Source organism: Bidens hawaiensis, unplaced genomic scaffold (assembly GCF_021521415.1).
Source record: "Bidens hawaiensis isolate Kalapana, Puna unplaced genomic scaffold, B.hawaiensis_p1.1 tig00055374_1, whole genome shotgun sequence".
In the NCBI taxonomy this organism is placed as follows: domain Eukaryota; kingdom Viridiplantae; phylum Streptophyta; class Magnoliopsida; order Asterales; family Asteraceae; genus Bidens; species Bidens hawaiensis.
Genome location: NW_027506335.1, coordinates 15,656 through 40,161, shown reverse-complemented (window position 1 = coordinate 40,161; position 24,506 = coordinate 15,656). Strand labels below are relative to the sequence as shown.

Here is a 24,506-nt window from a genome sequence, read left to right as displayed (position 1 = left end):
TAATAATAATAATAATAATAATAATAATAATAATAAAACTATTTACCATAAAATTAATTGTCTCCAACACAAGTGAGCTCTTGATGATACAAAGGGTAGAGTAAAGTTGGAAGCTTATGTGGCATGTCACATGCTGACAAGTAATTAAAAGAAAAGAGATATTGGTTTTAAATACTCTCAACTTTGATCAATTGGTAGATATCACTCTCAACTTACGAATTGTTCCCAAACACTCCCAACTTTTAACATATTCTTTTTGGTACTCCCGGAGTAACGAGACACTAACCCCGTTAGTGTTCGGGGTAGGAAATGCCATTTTTCAAAGTTCAAGGGACAAAATCAAATTTGATTTTGTTTATTTTATATTCCATCTCCACCCAACCACCACCCCTCTTCCCTGCCGACAACTGCCACTGCCACTGCCACTGACAGCCATCAATCACTTTAATAAACAACTCATTAACTTTAATCACTTTAATCCCAATTTCACCTTCATTTTCACACACTTAACGTAGAGAAGCGTGCCCAATTGCCGTGACGAACCGACACTCTATTTTCTCGAAGTTTGTGCAAGTTTTGAAGTCATAAACTAGTAGCAATCACATAAGCGAGTAGATCAAGATACTACCGACAAGTCATCACCTTTTTCTTAGTATTATCATTCCGAGTGTTCGTGTTAAGGTAGGAATTTCGTTTAAGTTATATCTTAAATATCAATCGAGGCTATGGCCTTTAACCTTGAACAGATTTTATAAACATTCACAAACAAGTTTTCACAAACGTTACTTCTTGATGAAGTAATGTTAACAAAAGATATATTTTGACGGGCATGTAAACTGTAAGGGTAATATCACTAGTAGTAAGTTTCTTGCATAAGGAAAAGTAATTCGTACAAATCCCAATCAACCGAGGGACCCGTTTACTTACCTGGAGAAACTTACCAACGTGTTATAACCTATTAAGCCAAAGCATGCTATATCAAACGTCACATAAAAACAAAGTGTTTCATTCACAAACAAAGATAAACGATTTCAAGGTTAAGCTTAAGAATTATAGCTTAATCAAGAAACACCATTCAAATATTTATACAAACCTATTTATGTATAGGTTAATATCATTCTCATTCAATCAAGGTTTCAAACGCAAATCGACGGTACAGGCGAATACGTTAACCTTTACAATCAGTCAAAACATATTTATACTTGATAAGATGAAAGGGTGTTTGTCTTAAAGAGTCAGTCAACATTTACATGAGATTACGTGATCTCTAAAACGTTATAATACAAAGTATAAAATAAAATCAACTCAGACCGATTACACATGTGTCCGGATCCAAACATATTTGTTCAGCCTAAACAGTCAAAGGTTACATGGCCGCGCGCTAACGGTCATAACTAGTTCTATATTAAGGGCTTCGTGGCTAGGGGACCACTTTTGTGTGTGTAGGGAAGTGGTACATATATCGGAAGTAGAAATACTTCCGCTTAGCTTGTCAAGAAAACTATATTTGTATTATAACTGTTATTCAATCATTTTTGGAGTCATACGCGTTCACCAGCATATAGCTGACGTATTTTTACAACCCATTGCAGGTAATTAAGCATTAGTAGCAATATCAAGGATTGAAGACTTTATGAAGATAGAAACGCGTTACAAGATGACTCCGTTTTTGATAAATTAAATCCTTATAATATGAACACATATTTTGTAAACGAATGCTTGAGTATTTAAATTCCCAAGTAAATTTTCAATGTAAATTAATATTATATTCAACCTAAAAGTCTTCACCTAAAATTAACCCATAAACTTTGATATATTTACAAAACAGATACCAACTTGTGATCACACGCCTAGGCCTTAAGTCAGGGTGTGACAAATTAGAGAACATGTTAAAACACCGCACCTTTATTTTCTCAATTCCTTCAAGTAACTACAAGGCTAAACAAGTTTGTTGGTTAATAATAATAATAAGCTATTTACCATAAAACTAATTCCCTCCAACATAAGGGAGCTCCTAATCATACAAAGGGAAAAAGAAATATCGTTTTGTTCCATCAAACACAAGTTCAAAGACAGACCTTTGAGATAGACTCGTGAAGTTGGAAGCTTACGTGGCACTATGGCATGCCACTTGCACACAAATACTTTTGACTGAATAAGCAAGTCATCAAAATATGAGAAAATTCCAATTTGCCTCCCTGGAATATATCGGCGGGATATGGAATAACCACTGAAAACGAATTTGCGCATGTTGCACGTATGTGAAATTTGGGCGGGTCAGTCTGAGCCCTTCCCGTCAGTTGACCGTTAGTTGACTAACCAAAAAAGGTTGAAATGACCATTTTACCCCTAAGCCTATAATTAATTCTAAAACTAATATTTCAAAATTATGTAGTGGCCGGGGTTCGAACCCCCGACCTCTGGTTTAACAACAAACAAAACCTACCATTTGAACTGAACTAATGTTTGTTAAACATATACAATATGAAATATATATTCACCACTTCCTCATCATCATCTCCATATACCAAAGTATATAAATTACAGCTGCATAAAACATACTAATTGATCCAAATCTGCAAAAAGATTATCCTAAAACATAAAAATGAAAAGCACGACCCAAAGAAATTACAGATCACCAAACACTAGATTAATATTTTCCTAATTTTCAATACTGAAACCAAATCAAAATGAAAAAAAGATTAACACCCAATAAATCCAACAATCACACAACAAAACATATGAAACCAGTAAACGCTTCAATCCAACCCATAAATTTTTTCATATAGACTAGTAAACGCTTCAATCCAACCCATAAACAAATAAACAAAAACCCCCCAAAGTCTTCTTCCCTTTTAGGGACATAATTCTTCTACATCACGCCTCCTTTAAACAATCCATTCAAAACCCATCTCAGATTCAGTCTTCCGATCAAAAACCATCAAAATCTCACTCTCAATCCATCCAAAAACAAGTTTTTACAACCCCACTTTAATGGGTTCTGACTCTGTGAAAGCATCCCTGATCAAATCAGTTCTCTATCTTCATCATTATCATCATCATCATCATCTCTCTATCTTCATTATCATCATGGAGGTGCGACGGGGAGAGTGAAGGTGCGACGGGAGGGTGGAGGTGCGGCGGTGGTGGAGGTGCAATGAGAGGGCGGAGGTGCGGTGGCGGAGGTGCGACGGGGAGGGTGGACGGGAGGGTGATGAGGTTGATGATGATGAAGCTTCATCAAATCTACTCATAATTATTATTTTATATTATTATTATCTATTATTAATTTATTATTATAATGTACAATGACAACTTTACCCTTCACCATTAACAGTCAACGCTTGGTCAACTGATGGTAGGAGTCAAAAAAACCCGCCCGAGAAACACAGACGTGCAACATGCGCAAAATCTTTTTTAGTGGTTATTCCATCTCCTGACGATATAACCCAGGGAGGCAAATTGGAATTTTCTCTCAAAATATTCTTACATAAACGTAATCAACCTTTAACCGTAATATATATGTCTAACTTCATATAATACTTTGAGATCTCCCAAGTCTGAGTCAAAGGCACATATTGTAAAAGATCAACAAATGTAAACCTGCTTTCAACTGCTTCAAAGTCAATGCTTACTAGATATCCATGTCGTATTACAAAAAAAAAACCATAGACTAAAGGAGTTTTATAGTTAACTGGTTGGTTATACGGACCTTAGGAAATTGATATGCTCCTGACAGAGAAAAAAGAACGAACGGATCTTGTAGGATTCTTTGATTTCTTCCGGCTAACTTTAACTCCAGAACCTTAAATCTTCTAAATGCAATGGTGGTTGAAGTTCAATTTGAAGAATATTAATTCTAACCTTTGAAAACAAAGAAATTGGTAACTTGTGAAGTTATAATTAACAACAAAAGTCACTTCTTTCACTTCCCTTCTCATAGCAAGATAACTTATTATATGGTTATGCTTTAGATCCATTTAAGGTTCACAAACATGTCCATTGAACTATACTGCTGTCGGACCATAGTGTAGCATCAAATCATGGAAGATGGCATTGACAAACGTATATTTTATCGACTCATGCCCGTAACAAAATGGTACTTCAACCGTATCGTTTGTTAATAAAAGTTTAGGCATGCTCCGCCAATGATACTGCCATTTTTTTGACAAACTTATATATTATCAACCCATGTCTGCAATCAAACGGTATTTTAAACATATCATTTGTAAATAAAAGTTTAGACATGCTCCACAAACCATACTGCCATTTCTTTGACAAAACGCTCGTTCTCAGTGCATCTCGTAGTGGCAAAAGACTTAGAATACTCTCAATTAGAATGCAAAACAAAATCAAAACAATGTAAATACGCTACCTAAAACCTAAATTCTTACTTGTTATGTCTAACGCGTAAACATAAATTATTGTAGGTCTCGATATGGATCTAACAAATAATCTCGGATCTATCCGTAGACTTGGTGAGCGGAAATCACCAAGACTACTCGGATCTTTCGAATCAAGAAAATCACAAAACACACACTTTTAGAGGGGGGGGGGGAATAGGCAGAGAAGATAGAAATTTATTTCCAAAAGGTTGGCTAGGATATGGAGTATTAGTGTGTATTTATACTCTATATCTAGGTCAAGTTACATAATGGGCCACTTGGGTGGGCCCAACAGGGCAATAACATTGTTTATGGACTCGGGCACAGTGCAATTAAAGATAAACATAAACAAGTAAACAAAACATATTACAAAACCCATCTAATACAAAAGCCCAACAAAACATAAATCAATCGGGACCTAACAATTATTGTCAGATTTTGTTTAGCCATAGGAACCTATACAACCCGAAAGACTAGTCTAATGGGTGAGGCTATCTATTTGACCTATAAACCCCGCATCAATTACCCATACAACTGATGTGGGAAAAATCTTATATCTTGTAATGGCTTCAATCCATTACAATTTGCCTAGGGTTTATAATGGGTGAGGCTATCTATTTGACCTATAAACCTCGCATCAATTACCCATACAACTGATGTGGGAAAAATATTATATCTTGTAATGGCTTCAATCCATTACAATTTGCCTAGGGTTTATAATTTGTTTCCTATATGACTCGGTTGTAATTACACAATTCAATTAAAAATGTATTCTTTTACTTTTACAATTACACTTGATGGGTCAAAAATAACTTTCTCAAATAAGATTTAGAGCAAACAATGGAAAAATGGGGATTTGAAAAAGAACAAAAATTTACTCATCAATTATATATTTATCAAATACTTGAAATGAATTGATGTTTATAATATGGATTTAATGTATTAGGTACCTCTCTTTTCGGGTTTAGACCAGAGTTGAAAAGTAAAAGAGGGTACAACGGATGTGAAATGCTTCACAAACTAAATACAAATATTTAAACCCATGGAGCAAACCATGAGCCTTTTGTGGAACTCTCATGGACATATTTAATCCGAACATATCGTTTTAAATACAAGTTTGGGCACGCCCTGCCAGCTATACCGCCATTTAATATAGCGGATAAAATTAAAACGAGTAAACACACTAAACAACGATTCATTAATCAACCAATTTTATATCCTGCAAATCCAAGTTTGGTTTCTTTACATCTTTTTGTAATTGATTATTTTCTTATACAGAGTACAAAACTTTTTATTTGACTCTACCATTGTTTATGGGTGATATTTATTAATGTAGGTAAATAGTTGGTGTTGGCATAATTTATAGCAGTAAAAATGAAAGTTATGCCTACCACCTTTTAGGCCCTCGTGACTCAAAGCCAAGTAATTTTTCTTAAAACGAAAAATTCAGACTTGTTACATAGCATAGACGCATTTTTCATAAACACAAAACGAAGTCATCAAAGCAAATAAATAATAGTTCCTAGAAGCACTATAGAGGACAATACGCAATTTTAACAAGCATCGTCAAAATCAGAGGTTCTAGGGGCGTACAATGGTTAACTTTGCAGAAGCTGATGCCCGTGGAAATGAGAGTAGTACGAAATCTCTAAGAATCTTCAGTTCTTCGCCGACAGAAATATTGGAATCAAGCTCAATCTCCACATTCTCTAGCTCAGGTGATTTGGCCATGATGAGTTTCACAACTTCCATCTCAAGAGGTGAGTTGCTAAACTTTTTTATCTCCAATATCTCAAGATAATCCAACTTCAACTCTGGGTGGTTTTCTGGATCAAGAAATTTGACGGGGGTTTGCTGAACAGGCAACTTCTCATCACGATACATCTAATAACAAAACATGTTAAACGTCAATAAAAGTATAAAGATCCGCTAACGTAAATAATAATGTAACTATTTACCAGAAATCTAATTTGCGCCAACTCAGGGGAGCTCCTGATAATACAAAGGGCAGAAGATATCTCGTTTTGTTCCGTCACATGCAATGACAGATCTTTGAGATGAACTAGGGAAGTTGGAAACTTATGTGGCATACCACCTGCGGACAAGTACTTCAACATATAACAAACAAATCCTACATTAGCTAACACATCATTCTTTAGGGCTTTAAATAAACCAAACGAACACGAACAAGGCCTTGTTGATGTTCGTTTGTTAAGGAAATAATGTGTTCACGAAGACCGAACGAGATTTTATGTTCGTGAACGTTAATTAAGGAAATGAATGTGTTCACGAACGGATCACGAATGCAAATGAACACAAATAAAATTGGTAGAGACTAGAGATTGAGACCAATATATTTTTTTAATAATGTAAATAATGAAAGCTTGTAACTGAATCGAACGAACACGAACACTTAATCAAACAAATATTTATGTTCATGTACGTTTATTTAAAAAATGAACATTTGTGTCCGTTTATGTTTGTTTGTTTAAAATCTAAACGAACATAACTGAACAAAGATAAATGAACATAAATGAAAACATTTAAATGAACACAAATTAACAAATATAAAACCTTTAAATGGATTACACGTCCAGATTATATTTAATTATTTTCTATTAATACATAAATGAACATAAATAAACAGACATAAACGAACGTTCATGAACATAAATGAACGAACAGAACATGTGTTCATGTTCTTCGCTTAGTTAAACGAACACAATTTTTTTGTTCATGTACGTTCATTTATTAAATAAACGAACTTCCCACCAAACGGTTCACGAACAGTTCAACGAACATTCGGTTCGTTTACAGGCCTAAACAGTAAGCATTAACTACCTTTATATAATGGTTTGAGATCTGCAATAACCGAATCGAAGGCATACATCGGAAAAGATCAACAAATGTGAATATGTTTTCTCCTGCTACAAAGTCAATGCCTTCTTGATATTTAACCTGCATTAACATACCTCTATAATAAAGCATTGATTGAAGAAGCTTTATGAGTTTATAACTAAATTGTTTGTTATATGGACCTACCAAATATAGTTTCTCGAGTAGCGGGCAATTAGAGAGGAAACGGTGAAGCATTTGCGCAGAAACGTCAACATCCAAAAACAACAAGAACCTCAAACAACTAAATTTGCTAAATGTCAATGGTGGTTCAAAAGTACAGTTTTGAAGAGCTACATATTCTAGTCCTTGCAACGAAAAGAAAGAAAACGGAAGCTTGTAGGAACGATTATCATTAATGAAACTCAGTTCTTTCACCGTATTTCCTATTGCAAGATAACTTATCATCTGGGCAAACTCAGATTCCATATGAAGAGCACCAACCCGAAACCTGAGATTTTGCGGACCCTTGTGTAATAACAAAACATGGAAGATGGCTTTGGCCAGCTTACACTTCGACTGTATGCAACCAGAACTTGATGGTAATGTGACCATATCGTTTGTAAATACAAGTTTGGGAACTTGATGGTAATATTATGAAATATTCGGTTTGAGTCCCGCTACCTCCAACTCCAACACCACCGTCATTACCTCCTTCATCTCCACCACCACCATCACCTCCACCTCCGACGTTCCCCGCCATCGGCCACAATCACCATTCTCTCTATTTCTAGGAAAAATCCTACCATCACTAGTCCATAACCACCTACCTTCACATTATCCCAAATCTGATCTCCAAATCAAACCTGCATCTTGACTTAAATGAGACTAGATTCATCCTCATCATTTCAAAACATATTATAACAAAATCTATTATGTATTCCCAAATCTGATTAGAATCCCTCAATTTTCAAAATAAAAAAACATCATTTCTCTTCTCTTCGTGTTCGATCCTCAACATACCTTCAACTCAAATGCAAACTCTAACCCAGAGCCAACTCATGGGGCAATGAAACCAAGCAAGGGCTTTAAGACCATGAGGCTTCTAAATACATATATATATAAATGAAAAACTTTATACATAGATATATCATAATGGGGAAACTAAACTCAAAATTATCTATTGGTTTGGTGGTAACTTGGTTGTTGCTAAGCTCTAGGTCATGAGTTTGAGATCTATAATAAGCATGTTTTTTTTTGTTTTGTTTTTTTAATTCACGATTCTCCTCAAAGGGTCACAAAATCTCATTTCATTTTAGGCCTACAAAGTCATTGAGCCGATCCTGCTCTAGAATCAAGAACTCACTTCCCCTGCTAACCTAAATTGAATCACATAAACAACCCAATCAGCTGCTGCCATGACTCCGGTAGTAGTAGTGACGTTCTAAACCATTTCCACTCTGGCAACCATTCCCCACAAGAGGAAACCTTCCCATTCCAAGAACCCAAAAATTAAAAATCCCCGAAATGAAAGAAATAATTTAAACGATGATTGTTTTTTGAAATCAATTTGATTTTTTGCAATTAAATTGAAATAGTGGTTAAAAAAATATCAACTACCACTTCTTTGAAAGCCTGATGTTGACAAGAAGAATTGATATCTTGGTTCATACTATTATATAAATTGAATCTTGATACCTAAATCACTATAGACATCACAGCCCAAATCTAATTAAATTTCAATTTTTTAAAGTTGGTAACGGTGGAGATGGTGAAGGTGGAGATGAAGGTGATGAAGATGGAGGGAGGCAAACTGAATGTTTCAAAACTACAAGTACATAAAAAGAACGTGATAAAAGTCATTTCAGGATTCCATTGGAGGGCTGTTGGGCGAAGTGACTTAATTTTACGTGCTTATAAACCACAGAGACTCAAGTGTATCATTTTGACTTTTAGGGGCTTATTGTGCACCCACGTTATAGTTATAGGGACACACATTAGAAATTTCTCTTTTCTAAGTGTTTCTGTACTTCGAAAAGCTCAATTACATTCTCATTGGTAAATGCTAATGTTACAATTGAAACTATAAGAACCTTAAGTGACAAGTTACCATTATATAGTTTTGCTACTTTTTTTTTGTAATAAATGTAAATGTGAGGACTAGTTATGCCAAGTTAGATAGATAGCTAGTTAGTCGTTATTCTGTTTGTATTAAACGATATCGTCTAATGAATTGAGTAGGCATGAATTTGATGAATCTTCCCTATGTTCTTTCTTTCTTTATGATTTCGATTAGCTAAAAGCTAACATTGACAAATTCATCTATTTCTATTGCATAAAATTATGCAAACGGTCAAGAAATTTTTACCAAAGATTATCTAAACATTTACAAGTAATTCAGTATTCTTAAGTTTTTTTTTTCCATGGGATAAGAAAGGAAATGATAACCATGAATGTAATAAATACCACATTACCACATGTTTCTATTTAAAAGAATTTGGTATACAATTTACAACTTTTGTAGCTAAATAATGGACCACCTTAGGTTCAAAACCAAGATGATCCGCTTAAATGAAAGCTTATGACTTGTTACAAAGCATAAACTGATATTTCGTTAATAACACAAGACGAAATCATCATAACACATAGAAAATAGTCCATCAAAGTATTATGTAATGACAACCCTTGATCCTAACCAATGTAACTAACTAGCTTCATCAAAATAACATACTTCATAAACAAGATTATAGGCGTTTGACGATTAATTTAGAAGAAGGTGATGCTCGAGGAAATGATAGTAGCATTTCTCTAAGCATCTTCACGTCTTCATCAACATAAGCCCCGCCAAGATCAATTTGTAATTTCTTTAGCACAGGTGACTTGGCCATGATGAGTTTCACAAATTTCATCACACGAGCTAAGTTACTACTAATCAATCGTATGTCCATGATCTTAAGATGATCAAAGTTAAATTCTGAGTGGTGTTCGGGATCAAGAAAGTTGATGGAATCTTGTTTAACAGGCAACTTCTCAAGATCATCTATCTAATTAGAGAGCATGTTATAACCGCCAATAAAAGTATAAAGAACCACAGACATTATTAAAATAATAATAATAAAACTAGATACCTGAAACTCACATCTCTCCAACACCGGGGAGCTCCGAATAATACAAAGGACAGAAGAAATTTGTTTGATCATGCACACATCCAAAGACAAATATTTGAGATGTGCTAGTGAAATTAGAAGCTTATGTGGCATGTCACCTGCACACAAGTGCTTTAAACGTATACGAAGGTCAAAATTAGCAAACACCATATTCTTCCATTAATATTAACAAAATATTACCATCATATAATAATCTGTGATAACCAGTGACTGAATCAATGGCACACATTGTAAAAGATCAACAATTGTAAACTTGTCTCCTTCTGCTACAAAGTCAACACTTTCTGGAGCTCCAATCTACATTTAAATTCCTTTATAATATCATCATTAGTTAAAGGAACTTTATAAATGATTGCGTACCAAACTGATATGCTCAAGCAGCCGGCACTTGGAAAGGAACCGCTGAAGCATTTGAGCAGAAACCTCAACATTCCCAAGAGTCATTCTTTTCAGCCGACTAAATCTGTTCAAATCCAATGGTGGTTCAAAAGTACAATTTAGAAGATATATAACTTCTAGTCCTTGCAACGAAAAGAAAGAAACGGGAAGCTTGTAGAAGCTATCATCATCATCCTGATTAACGAAGATGAGTTGTTTCAATTTATTTCCCCTTGCAAGATAACTTATTATCTGGGCTAACACGGAATCCATATCAAGATAAGCAACCGACCAATTGAACTCCAGAATTTCGGGACCTATGTGTAATAACAAAACATGGAAGATGGCAGTGACAAGCTTATACTTCTCCAACTGTTTGCCACCAGAATTAGATGAATTTAGATTAACCGTAGTGTCCGTAAATTCTATTTTGGGCACGCTCCGCCAACAATATCGCCATTTCTTTGACAAAACGCTCGTTCTTAGTGCATCTCGGATTGGCATAATACTTAAAATACTTTCAATTATGTTTACAGGAAGGGTGCTGATAATATCCAAATCTAGGCATTGGGTTTCATCGCTTGTTGGGTCTTCATACTCCATAATGATACTGCTGCAAGGTATAATGCAAATCGAAAATCAAATAGTTTAAATCCTAATTTTCTTACTTGATAATATTAACACTTTTGATGGCCAAAGCTGTTAGGGATGGGCGTTTGGTACCAATAGCGATAGATTCGCTACGGTATCCGGTACCAACTTTTCTAGGAATTCGGTATTAGCACGGTACCATGCCGATCCCATCCCTAGGTTAGCATAAAAATTTGTAAACACTGTGCCTCAAAAATCTTTTTTTACCTGCTCACAAATCAGATTTAGAGCAAGCAATGGAAATACTTGAACTGAATTGATGTTCATACATTATTTTCTAATGAAAAACTGAATATGAATTTCGTACCTCTAGTCTAGGGTTTAGGCCAGAGTTGAAAAGAATAAAGCAAGCAATGAGGAATAAAGCGGACCGACCTTTTTTTTTTTTTTTTTTTGTTTTTATTTTATGGGTCATATGTTTTAATCGTGAAACATATGAATCTGTCAATTTGGGATACTTTAATTGTGAAACGATTATATGTTTTAAATAACTTCTAAACATGGCATATGCTATTAATTTTAAATAACTTGTAAAGGGGCGGTCCGATGCACGTATGGTGAATAGTCTAAGCAAGCAATGAGGTCTCGCTAATATAGTAATACTAGTTTTTATGTCCGGGGGATTGTTTAAATTTTTCGTTTTTAATATTGTGAAGTATTTTTTTGGATTTTAGTTTATTTATTGTAAGAAGTTAATAATAAACTTGAACCTATTTTGATTAATTAATGTTGGGTTGTGTTCATTTTTTAATGAAACGTTGAATAAAATATCTATTTAATTTTTATATTTATTCGTTTATGTTCCTCTGTTATAATTTGGATATTATTTTGTGAAACTTTTCATTTAAATTAAACTTAAAAGAAAAAGAATCGTGTAACTAAATCCATATTGAGAAATTAAATTAGGGTTTGATTACGGGGTTTGTTTTTACATTTTACGTTTCTATTATTTATATATTTTTTGTATTTTAATTTTATTTATTGTAAGGAAATCATATATTTAGGGTTTGATGATGAAAGAGTTTCACAAATAAATAAGATACTATAACATGTTTAAAAATTATCTGGGTTTGATGAAACTCATAACTGCTTATTCGTTTTTACTATAAAGTTGTTTCATAATTATAAATAATATTTTTTTTTAAAATCTCTATTTTATAGAATTTCAATATCAAATATTTGGTTAAATTAAGTTTTAATATAATGAGATGTTATAACTCGTTTAATGGCTGCCTTGGTTTGGTGAGACCCATAACAGTGAATTTGGGTCAAGTGCATGAGAAACCACATTTTACAAATAAAATAATCTGGTGACTTGAGAGAAAATAAGAAGGTTTTGTTTATATATATAAAGATGTGGTTTGAATTTGCTTTCGTGAAAAGACAAAAAATCACATAAGCGGAGCAATTCGTATACACTTTCTGAAAACAATTAAAATTACTTTCGATCCTTAAATCTAACCATGGAAATTAGCCAACATTGACAAAATAACAACCTTCGAAAGCAATTTTTGGCCTTTTGTTGTCCAATAACTAATTTCGCGAAAGTTGGCGTAGAAAGAAGAGTATGCAAGATAGATACTATGGGATGTAAACATACACACCACCATCTACCATATAAATACTAAGATTAATCCATACGCCTCCTAACACGTAATACATATACGTAGCTAGGTGCTACACGTGCCACAAAAATATAGGGGAGACGTTCACACTGTCACAAATGATGACACACCATCAATGCCATTGGCAGACCTATGTTATGGGTAAGGGGGCGGGCACCCACCTTAAATTTTTTTAGTGTTATTTGTATGTGAAAATCTCGATCGCCCCCCTTAAAATTAGTGTTAAGTTACAATGTCGCCCCTAAGAAAATAATTCCTGGATCCGTCACTGATCAACAGTGATATGCGTATATTACCCCATAGATAGGATGACACATCATCATATGTGTATTAATTGTGCATTGTATACAACAAATATAGTTGGTTCAATTAACACAAATCAATCTGGAGGAACATTGTTAGTACTTGAAATTGTTTTTGGTTTCATTCATTATCGTTTTACATGAGTTAGTTATACTATTTTAGTTTTTGTATCACCATGCTTAGTATGAGTATATGTGTAACCACAAGTCCAAAACCTCACCTAACAGTTGTCGTGATGAGTGTATCCATACAATCATGAGAATTTTATTTAATGAATAAAAGTTCAAAAATTCAATTGCCTATATCAAATGGTGCAGTCAAACCAGTTTTCCCAACAATCTGTAAGCCAAACCATTCATTACAATTTTAGTTTGTTCAAACTAACCGACCAGGAAAAAGTTAAAAACCAACCGTGAAACCAAATCGTTAATGGGTATGAATGGTTTCCGTCTTAAATCAAACCATGAACACCCCTAATGAAAATTCAAGGATCTCCTTTAACGCGTTAATGGGATACCGCCTTCAATTTTGGCCCCACAACTTTAAGCAACTCGTTTTGGAGTAACTCCCATAATTAGATGACTTGATTTTGGCGATGTGGGGTTTAACGTCCACAACACATAGCCTAACAAGGGTGCATTGTATACAACACATGTAGTTGATTTAATTAACATAATCGATCTTAAAGAACATTGTTAGTTGAAAGTGTTCGGTTTCATTAATTATCGGTTTACATGAATTATGGAGTAATATTTTTACTTTTATGTATCACCATACACGTCTCCAAAAAGAAAGATCATACATTAAAATATTATTTATTGGAAATTAGTTACAAAATGAACTAATGAAGTGGCTTACGAGTTGGACGATATCCAGTTTATAAAACAAACAGTATTATATTTTCAGATTGCATACCTTCAGACCACATCTTCAGTTGCAGATATTAAATCAGATGAAATCAGATTGCATACAATTTTTGTCTTAAAAAACAAACAACACCTTAGTGATTTACCTTTAAATGAAAGCCTAGACTTGTAACCAAGCATGAACAGATTTTTCATAAACATGAAACGAAATCATCAAAACACACACACACACACAATAGCCCTTGTAAGCAATATACAATGACAGTCCCTAATCATCATCTGAATCAGTTTCCGGGCGTTCAATGGTTAACTTTGCAGAAGGTGAAGCCCGTGGGAATGAGAGTAGTAGCATCATGTCTGTAAGTACCTTCAGTTCTTCATCAACAGAAACATTGGCATCAAGCTCAATACGTACTTTCTTTAGCACGGGTGACTTAGCCATGATGAGTTTCACAAATTCCATCTCAAGAGGTAAGTTGCTAAACGCATCTATCTCTAATATCTCAAGATGATCCAACTTCAAATCTGGGTGGTTTTTCGGATCAAAAAAGTTGGTGGGAGTTTGTCGAACATGCAACTTCCTATCACACATCTAATTAAAGAACATGTTAAAAAAGTCAATAAAAGTATAAGGAACCACTAGCATAATTCATAATGATAATAATAATAATAATAACAACAACAATAAAACAATTTACCGAAAAATAAATTTTCACCAACACAGGAGAGCTCCTGATGATACAAAGGGCAGAAGAAATCTCGTTTTGTTCCATCAAGCACACATCTAAATACAGTTCGTCAAGCTTGTCTAGTGAAGTTGGAAGCTTATGTGGCATGCCATCTACACACAAGTACTTGAATAGAAGATGGAAATTAAAATTAGCAAAACTAATATTATCACGTTAGATGTAATTAATCCTTAACCTAAATAACATAACCAACCTTCATATAATACTTTGAAATATCAATAGACTCAATCAAAGGCACACAGTGTAAAAGATCAACAAATGTCAACTTGTTTCCTCCTGCTGCAAAGTCAGATTCTGGCTGTCCAGTCTGCATTATAATATCTTTATATATAATAACATGAATCATTAACTGAGGGAACTTCATAAACGGTTGCTTACCAACTCGATATAGAAAAGCAGCGGGCACTTGGACAAGAACCGTTTAAGCATTTGAGCAGAAACTTCAACATTCCAAAAACTCACGCTTTCCAGCCGACGAAATCCATTAAATGTCAACGGTAGTTCAAAAGTACAGTTTTGGAGATCTATAAGTTCCAATCCTTCCAAAGAAAAGAAAGAAACGGGAAGCTTGTATAATCTCTTATTATCATTAATAAAGATAAGGTCTTTCACCTTATTTTCCATTGCAAGATAACTTAGTATCTGAGCAAACTCAAAATCCATATGAAGATAATCAATCGAACAGTTGAACTCTAGTGTAATAGGACCGTTGTGTAATAATGAAACATGGATAATGGCACTGAGAAGCGTATTATCCTTTAACCGCTTGGAACCAGACTCTGATGGTAACTTGACCATATCGTCCGTAAATACAAGTTTGGGCATGCTCCGCCAACAATGTTGCCACGTCTTTGACAAGATGCTCGTTCTCAATGCATCTTGGATTGGCATACAAATCAGAATAACTTCGATTATATGCAGAGGGAGTGTGCTGATTATATCAACACTTGTGCATTGAGTGTTCATCTTTTTACCTACTCCAAAAGGCTGTAAAGTAGAATACAACATACCAAAAAAAATATATATAATCCAAAAGTAATCTATAAAAATATATGTATTCAATAATTATAGATCAATACATATACAAGACTTTCTTTTCTAAACAGTGAAGATACAAAACGATATATGATAACAGTAAAATTGTACCTCCAAGGTCTAACTTTAAAAGTTAAAACTAGGGCTGAGAGTCGGTGATAAGTGATAACATAAGTATTTTACTTTGCAGTTTGAATATTAATTCCACTTGATGATTTGCTCCGGCCCACATACAAGACTGCCTTAGCCCAATGTTTATTTAAAATAAATAATAAAAAGCTCATTTGGTCATGTCAATTTAAATTTTAATTATAAATCATTAAAAACAAATTAATAAAATTTGTGAATTTTAAATAGTTTTTAGGAATTTTATATGAATTGAAATATTGTTTGTATTGAAAGTTAATCCTTAAACGAGTCTTCAAGAAAGTTAATGGGTGGTTTATTTGGAAGAAAGTGAAAGATGAAGGGGCCATTCGAAAGAGTTTATTTAATTATGATTTCGTTAATAGTTTGAATGTTTAGAATTATCTAGTCAAGAAAGTTAAGGGTTTGAGTATGATTAGAATGGTTTATTTTAATATAAATAGATGGTTAGGGGTATGTACTTTTGAAAAAAAATGTTGGTTAATTGTATGACGAGAGACTATTTTTCTGTTTTGAGTTAAATTAAATGATGATAAGGGATATAATTTTAGTTTTTGTAAAGGAGATTAGTAAATATTTTATAAATTTAAACAATTACAACGAATAAAGGTTATAATTTTTATTTTTCTTGGGATAGTTCCCCATGTTTCTAACCCGTCTACTAACAATAAATTGAAATTTTACTAAACAAAAACACAATTTGATAATTCCAAATAACCAAACATTTCTCAAAACCATAAGTCCATAACCATGTAACTCCCATTCACATATCTAGAAGTGCACAAATAGGGTATTTTTTAAACCTGAAACCGGGTAGGAACAGGTTCCGAGTATGGTTAACAAAATCAAACCGGGTCCGGGTAGGAACCTGTTCCAGGTATAGTCGGATATTTGACTGGTTCCTCCGGTTTTTTTTCGTGTTTTTGCTAGGAAATGAAATTGACAAACCACCCGAACCGATAGGACCAAATGCATTATAACTTAGCAACAACAGGATATATATGGAATTGACAAACCACCCGAATCAATAGAAACATATGCACTATCAGTTAGCAACAACTGTGAGATCATATGTAAACAAGGAAAATATGTCTGCCGCCTTTTAGGCCTTCATGAGTAATAAACACAAAACGCAATCATCACATCACATGCATAATAGTCCTCAAAAGCACTATCCGATGGCAATTATCCTTAATCCTAACCAAGAAAACTATCTAGAATCAAGAAAATAAGCATGTTTTGAGCGTTCAACAAATAACTTTGCAGACGGTGATGGTCGTGGACACGAGAGTAGTAGCAGCATGTCTCTAAGTATCTTTAGTTCTTCATCAACAGAAACATTGGCATCAAGCTCAATTAGTACCCACTTTAGAACATGTGACTTGGCCATGATGAGTTTCACAATACATATATAGGTATACATATATATTTACCCCCTGATGTTTTGCCGGTGCTAGATATAAATTGTTGATCAGTAAACGCTTATATATATATATATTCATTAGGTATAGATTGAATAATCAGATTTCTAAGTTAAATAATACATTTTGGTGGATTAGGTCAAGTCAAATGATCTATAATTGTTCCATTCCCAATGGTTCTAGCACACTTATGTATTCTCAATACATGTATCGGATCTTATGTCACACTATAACTTTCTAATTCGAGTCTTAACTATTTAGATATGAAAATTATTAATTAAATAAGAAAGTAAAAAAAAATGGCCCTAAAAATGGGGTTGTTACATTGTTGATCAAGACACATGCTATGATGCTGCAAACACAATAAGTTTAAAAATGAAAAGTAACAACCTAAGTTATAAAAAACACCACTTCAAAAAAAAAAAACTCAGTTTATAGATTATATAAACTGAGTTCAAAACAACATACAGCAAAAACATTAAGTTTTAACACGAAAAGCAAACAACCCAAACTACATCAAACAAACATAACATGTTCCAACCTGATGAATCCAAAGTTAGGATCGCCCAAACTTGATTTCTGCTCCAGCAGATGCACATCGATTACATAGCAAGTCTTTTAGCATCTTTACTTCATCGTTAACAGATATTTGGCTGTGAATCAAACTCTTACTTTCTTTAGCATAGATGACTTCGCCAAAATAAGCTTCAAAAAGTCCATTCCAGGCTTTGTGTTGCTGAATTTTGTAATCTCCAATTCATGGAGAAGATCCAACTTTACATACGAATAGTCTTGCAAGTCAAAAAGGTTCATGGCGGTTTGTGATATTGCTTCAGCCGGATTGTAGTTCATCTATAGAAAACAAATTGCTTAGAGAAAATAAAAACACGAGAATATCATAATTATTTAAGACCTACAAAACAGACGGTAGAGTCCAGTAAACGATCAAAACAGATTCTGACCATATTGAGTTCGGATCAAAGCAATTTTCCCTGATGTGTCATTCTAGAAAATAGAAAGGACACAAAATCGGATATATTGTAAAGTTTTACCTCCATTTTTAATTTCTTCATATTTGGTGAGCTTGTAACCAAAAGAAGAACAAAACGTAGCTCATTTGCTTTCTCAAATGAGAGTCCATGTAATGTAACAACTTTGAGATGGTCTAGCATGTTCGGAAGGCTCTGTGGGATCACACCTGAAGCAAAACACTTTAACCAAAAAACTAAGATCGATCAGCAAGAATAATACTATTTGGATCTATTGCATAAAACTTAGTCAGAAATTATGCTATCTCCTACCTTAACCGGACAACAATTCATTTCCAAATCCTCAATCAAAGGCAGAAACTTGAATAGCATAACAAGTTCAGAATACTCACTTCCCATAAAATGATTTTCCTCTCCAATCTGCAAAAAGTTATACGATAAGTACAATTTTTTGATTAGCACGTGTTAACATTGTTAATCTTAGTATCTTACCAACGTAAAGCTCTTGATCATAGGGCAACAGCTTATCAACGATACGAGCATTTTGCTGGTGATGCGGACATTATGAAAGCATAAGCTTGTTAGCCTTTCAAATCTAAAAATGGTTGGTTGAAGCTCAACAACACAGTTCTTGAGGGTTATATGTGTTAATCTCTTCAGCAAGAAGATAGAATTGGGTAACTTTTGAGCCGAATAACCCGACGAAATGCTAAGATTAAACTTCTCAACAGTAGCATCCTTTGAAAGATGTAGTATTATCTGGTCAATCTCACAACAGCTTGGTAGTTGAGAGACACAAAGAGAGAATTCTAACACTGGACCATGGTGTAGTAACAACACAGTATAGATAGCATGCATAAATTTACACTTCCAAGTTAATTGGCTATTTGTTTGATCCTTGCAGCATCCTGTCATCAAACTCAAGTTTCGGTAAGTTTACGCAACGGCGCCTCCAGTTCCGAGACAGAATGGTGGTTCTAAACACATCTCGTATTGGCATTAGAGTGAGGATAGTTTGTACTAGGCTTGAAGGCAGATTGCTGATTCTATCCGGATGTAAACATTTGGGTTCCATCCTACAACATATAGTTGATTAAGAAATGACATGCAAAGTCTATAAAATCATGCCTAAGTGCTTAAAATATTGTTGTAAACTACCAATCAAAGAGTCCTTAAATCAAATCAACAGAAAGTATAGTAGTTTAATTACCTTGGGTGTTCTTTGGTTCTTCTTTGGTTTCGTGAAGACGGACAACATAGGGAGGTGTGGCTGGCCATGTGCTTTTACCTTTCTACCTCTCCCACAAACACACACACACACACACATATATAATGAAGCGGTAATGGGGCTTTAAACCTCAATGGAGCTTTATGGAGTGGGGCTTCTAAGCCCCGTTTCTTATGTGGTGGTGACGTGGAGGGGCGACGAATCCCCTCCACAAATAATGGTCTTATAGGAAGCCCTAGGCCATTTACAAATGCCTAATTTCGGGTGATATGTGCAACTAGTAAAAGTGGACACTTACAAAAATGGCCTGACTATAAACAAGGGTTTTTTTTATTGGGTACATGATGATCATGATAACAGTGCTCGAGAGTTGGCACAATGCAATTATGTATATTATTGTTTATAGTTATATATAATTAGTTGTGTTATAATCTTGAGAGTGAATTTATAGCTATTGTAGTTCGTATGTTGTGAATTTGAATTTTTGCTACGATTTAAAGTAGGTAACTTATTTGACCACAGCCCATTCTAAACTTACCCAATTTTTGCTCCTATTGAAGACATATATATGAGATGTTAAATACGAATGTGGATTCATATTTATGGTTTGTTGCCAATAATTTTTATGTTAGTATTTTATATGTTGTGTACTTGTATTTTGTAACTAGTTTCGCCAATAATGTATTGTTTTAACATTAGCCACTAATGTATGTGATAAGCATCCAACAAGGAGTCAAAATCACGAGCAGTCAAAGTCAAGGGTTGATATTAGGGGAGTCAAATTCAAGAGTCATTTTATGGTTAAAACTCCTGATGACCTTTATAGCATAAATAAAGCTAGATACTTGTTTATTTAAAATATTGCCTAAGTTGCCAAAATTATTCAATTATATTGGTATTTGGAGAATAGCCCATTGCGAATAGGGCCTCTTATCATATTGTTTTTATTGAATTAAGGTCGTCTGATTTTTTTGGTTCCTATCATAGGTTCCAATGCCAGAAATTCGAATAAAAGATTATTTAGACACACTTAAACCATAGAGAAGATGCTATTGTGACGCAATTAGAGACCATTATTTTAAAGCTCGATTAGATTCTCCGAAAATCTTGAAGGATGATATTGCGGTGATTTAGAGGGCTTGGTTTGATGACAAGGAACCTCAGGGATGAACCTCAAGGTCCTCCCGGTGAGTCCTAGTGATGACATCATTATATTTTGAGCATGTTTTGGGTGTTGTGCAGTTGGCACAAGGACCAATCTGGAGTCTTAAAATCAAAACGAAAACTTTGTACTCCCCCATCCCATTACAAGTGCCATGGTTTGAAAAACACAAAGTTTTAGGTGGATTGAATAATTATTATTTTTTTCTTACTAAATGACAATAATACCCTTGAAAAATGGGTCCATCAATATTGTTTATTAATGTTAGTTATGTGTTTTCAATGGTAAATTTGGAAATTGATTAATAAATTTTAAAAGCAAACATTTATAATGGGACAAACATAAAAAGAAATATGGACACTTATAATGATACGGAGAGAGTATTAAATTGAGAGAATCATAAGTATTTATAACAATAGCGTTCATCTTTGACCACAACAAAGGATTTTTGGGTTTTTTTTCTCATAACAAATAGCTAGAAGTTCTCTGGCTATAAAAAGTTCCAGTTCAAAAGATGAAATTGATAACAAAAAAAATGATTTATCATTCAGCAACAACGTTGAGATTATAGGTAAATAGTTGGTGTTTGCATAATTTATAGTAGTATACAGGAAAACTATGTCTATGCCTTTTAGGCCTTCATGATTCAAAACCAAGATGATTTAAGTGATTTATCTTAAATGAAAGATTCAGAATCGTTACATAGCAAAAAACACAAAACAAAATCATTAAAGCACATACATATATAATATCACTTAAAAGGACCATACAATGGTTAACTTCGCTGAAGGTGATGCCCGTGGACTTGAGAGTAGTACAAAATCTCTAAGAATCTTCAGTTCTTCATCAACAGAAACATTGGAGTCAAGCACAATACGCACCTTCTCTAACTCAGGTGACTTGGCCATCATGAGTTTCACAAATTCCATCTCAAGAGGTGAATTGCTAAACTTTCGAATCTCCAATATCTCAAGACAATCCAATTCTAAATCTAAGTGGTTTTGTGGATCGAAAAAATTGGTGGGAGTTGGCTGTACAGGCAGCTTCTCGTTGTCATACATCTAAATACAAAACATGTTAAAAATGTCAATACAAGTATAAAGAGCCGCTAACATAAATATAGATATTGCCATTTACCGTAAAACTAATTAACACCAACCCAGAGGAGCTCCTGATGATACAAAGAGCATATGATATCTCGTTTTGTTCCATCAAGCAGACATCCAAACAAAGATATTCAAGATCGTCTAGTGAAGTTGGAAGCTTATGTAGCATGACACCTGCACATAAGTACTTTAACAAAATAACAAAACCAAGATTAGCAAACACAATATTTTAACATCAATCTTTAACCTACTCATTACCTACCTTCATATGATACTTTGAGATGTCCAAAATCCTTATCAAAGGAACACACTGAAAAAGATCAACAAACGTAAATTTGTTTCCTCCTGCTACAAAGTCAATGTTTTTTTTGATATCCAACCTGTATTGTAATACAAAATAAATACCCTTATGGATAATAACATAATTATATGAAAACGCTTACCAATTTGATACGATGAAGCAGCGGACAATTGGAGAAGAAGCCTTGAAGCATTTTAGCAGAAACCTCAACAAACACAAATGAGATGCACTTCAAATAACTAAATCTGTTAAATGGTTGTGGTGGTTCAAACGTGCAATTTTGGATATATATCCGTTCTAATCCTTGCAAGGAAAAGAAAGAAACGGGAAGCTTGTAGAAACTGTTAACATTAAGGAAAGACAAGTGGGTCACAGTATTTCCCTTTGCAAGATAACTCATTATCTGAGTAAACTCAGGTTCCATATGAAAATGATCAATCTTACAGTCAAACTCTAGTAATGTGGGACCGTTGTGTAGCATCAAAACATGAAAACTGGCATTAGCAAGCTTATATTTCGAAGGTTCTCTAACCATGACTTCTGTAAATACAAGTTTAGGCATGCTACGCCAGCTATACCGCCATTCCTTTGACAAAATGCTCGTTCTCAATGCATCTCGGATAGGCATAAGACTCAAAATTCTTCCAGCTATACTTGAAGGAAGGGTGCTAATATCCCTACTTTGGCAACAAATATTCTTCTTTCGGGTTTTCATACTCACACGGCTGTAAAGTTGTTAAAAAAAGTATTAATAATAATTACTTGTTTTAAGTACGGTTTTGTCATTCAAAATAGGGTGGTGACGAAGCTTGTTGTCCGCTTACTTTTCTCTGTATTGTAATCGGATCCTTTTAAGAAACAATATATTACTTAAAAACATACACACAAACAACTATAAAATATATAAATAGTAACAATAAAAATTGTATCCGAGTCACGAATTTGTCTTTGAATACCAAAGTGCACAAATTAGGATGGAAAAAACACCACAAGATTAACTCATTATCAATACATGAACCCACCACAAACATGAAATTCAGAAATCAAACATTTAAAAACAATAACTTCATATTGTTACATTTTGATATTCATTTGAAAGCAAACGAAATGATAACAGCAAACCTGGTGTTTTGAAGGGACGAATGAAAGAATTTGAGAGTGATACTTGAGCCGAAGGTTTTATAACCTTTTAAACTAGCTTTTATAATCTTGATTCTATGGAGAGATTGGACTGGTGGACAGGAAAACGGATGGTCATAAGAATGGAATTTGGAACTTGGAAAGAAGTGAACATTATTATTATTATTATTATTATTATTATCGAATTAAATATTTCTGCTTGAATTGGAAACGAAGGGCCATATAAGGGTAACTTCGGCTGAACCTATTATTTATTTATATATGTTTATACATTATATAATACACATATAATTAATTTATTGGTAATGTTGAATATATGTATTTAAGCAATTGGTTTGTTTAACCTTACACGGCTAATAATACTTAGGTATATTAATATCTTCGGACTAGATATAATTTTTTAAATGAACTCTAATTAATTTAAATAGGTTCGAGTTCGTTTAAGCTCGATTTTATTTGAGCTTTTTACAAACCAATCGTATAATCTCATATAGTTTATGAACACCAGAAATATATACCCTAGTTTAAAGTCTCATACAACTATACAAGCGTAATTTCTCGCAATATTTCTAATTGGAAAATGTTAATAACAAACTTTTGAAATATATATATATATATATATATATATATATATATATATATATATATAGTATACAGGGAATTTTGTTGTGAAAAGTTTTATTATAGAAAAAACAGTAAAAACTTGAAGATATTAAAATTGAAAAATTCGTATTTATGAAAGGATTGGTATACCATATGACATTTTTATGTGTATTGCTGAATATTGATGATCACCACAAGTTATTCAAATAATTTTAACTCACTTTTATAATACCATTTTCACTTTAAGAATTTTTATGATCACCACAAGTTATTTGTTCTGAGCTTAAGACCATGTGTAGTGGAAGAGTTATGGGTAAAGTTATGGCCTATAACTCTCCCTTACACCGCCCCCCTCAAAGTTATGAGGTAAAGTTATAGGTTCAAAGTTATGTACATAACGCGCATGGAAGGAAAA

The 24,506-nt window shown here is 33.8% G+C and overlaps 3 protein-coding genes and 2 pseudogenes across 3 annotated transcripts; all 5 read right to left on the bottom strand.

Annotated features, from left to right (window-relative positions):
- Positions 1–5,821: 5,821 nt before the first annotated feature.
- LOC143617550 (F-box/FBD/LRR-repeat protein At1g13570-like) lies at positions 5,822–7,856 on the bottom strand. The gene is made up of 4 exons (XM_077090075.1): positions 7,428–7,856; positions 7,227–7,343; positions 6,344–6,493; positions 5,822–6,269 (listed from the first exon to the last, which is right to left on the bottom strand). The coding sequence occupies exons 1-4, from the start codon at positions 7,833–7,835 to the stop codon at positions 5,967–5,969; spliced, it is 978 nt and encodes a 325-aa protein (XP_076946190.1). The 5' UTR covers positions 7,836–7,856; the 3' UTR covers positions 5,822–5,966.
- Positions 7,857–9,937: 2,081 nt separating this feature from the next.
- LOC143617549 (F-box/FBD/LRR-repeat protein At1g13570-like) lies at positions 9,938–11,521 on the bottom strand. The gene is made up of 4 exons (XM_077090074.1): positions 10,748–11,521; positions 10,568–10,684; positions 10,349–10,498; positions 9,938–10,264 (listed from the first exon to the last, which is right to left on the bottom strand). Exons 1-4 carry the CDS (start codon positions 11,366–11,368, stop codon positions 9,965–9,967), a joined length of 1,188 nt encoding a protein of 395 aa, XP_076946189.1. The 5' UTR covers positions 11,369–11,521; the 3' UTR covers positions 9,938–9,964.
- A 2,829-nt stretch (positions 11,522–14,350) lies between these two features.
- On the bottom strand, positions 14,351–16,102 carry LOC143617551 (F-box/FBD/LRR-repeat protein At1g13570-like; annotated as a pseudogene).
- A 2,016-nt stretch (positions 16,103–18,118) lies between these two features.
- LOC143617553 (F-box/FBD/LRR-repeat protein At1g13570-like) lies at positions 18,119–19,683 on the bottom strand (annotated as a pseudogene).
- Positions 19,684–21,696: 2,013 nt separating this feature from the next.
- LOC143617552 (F-box/FBD/LRR-repeat protein At1g13570-like) lies at positions 21,697–23,116 on the bottom strand. The gene is made up of 4 exons (XM_077090076.1): positions 22,491–23,116; positions 22,310–22,453; positions 22,079–22,234; positions 21,697–22,002 (listed from the first exon to the last, which is right to left on the bottom strand). Exons 1-4 carry the CDS (start codon positions 23,061–23,063, stop codon positions 21,697–21,699), a joined length of 1,179 nt encoding a protein of 392 aa, XP_076946191.1. The 5' UTR covers positions 23,064–23,116.
- Between the last annotated feature and the right edge of the window lie 1,390 nt (positions 23,117–24,506).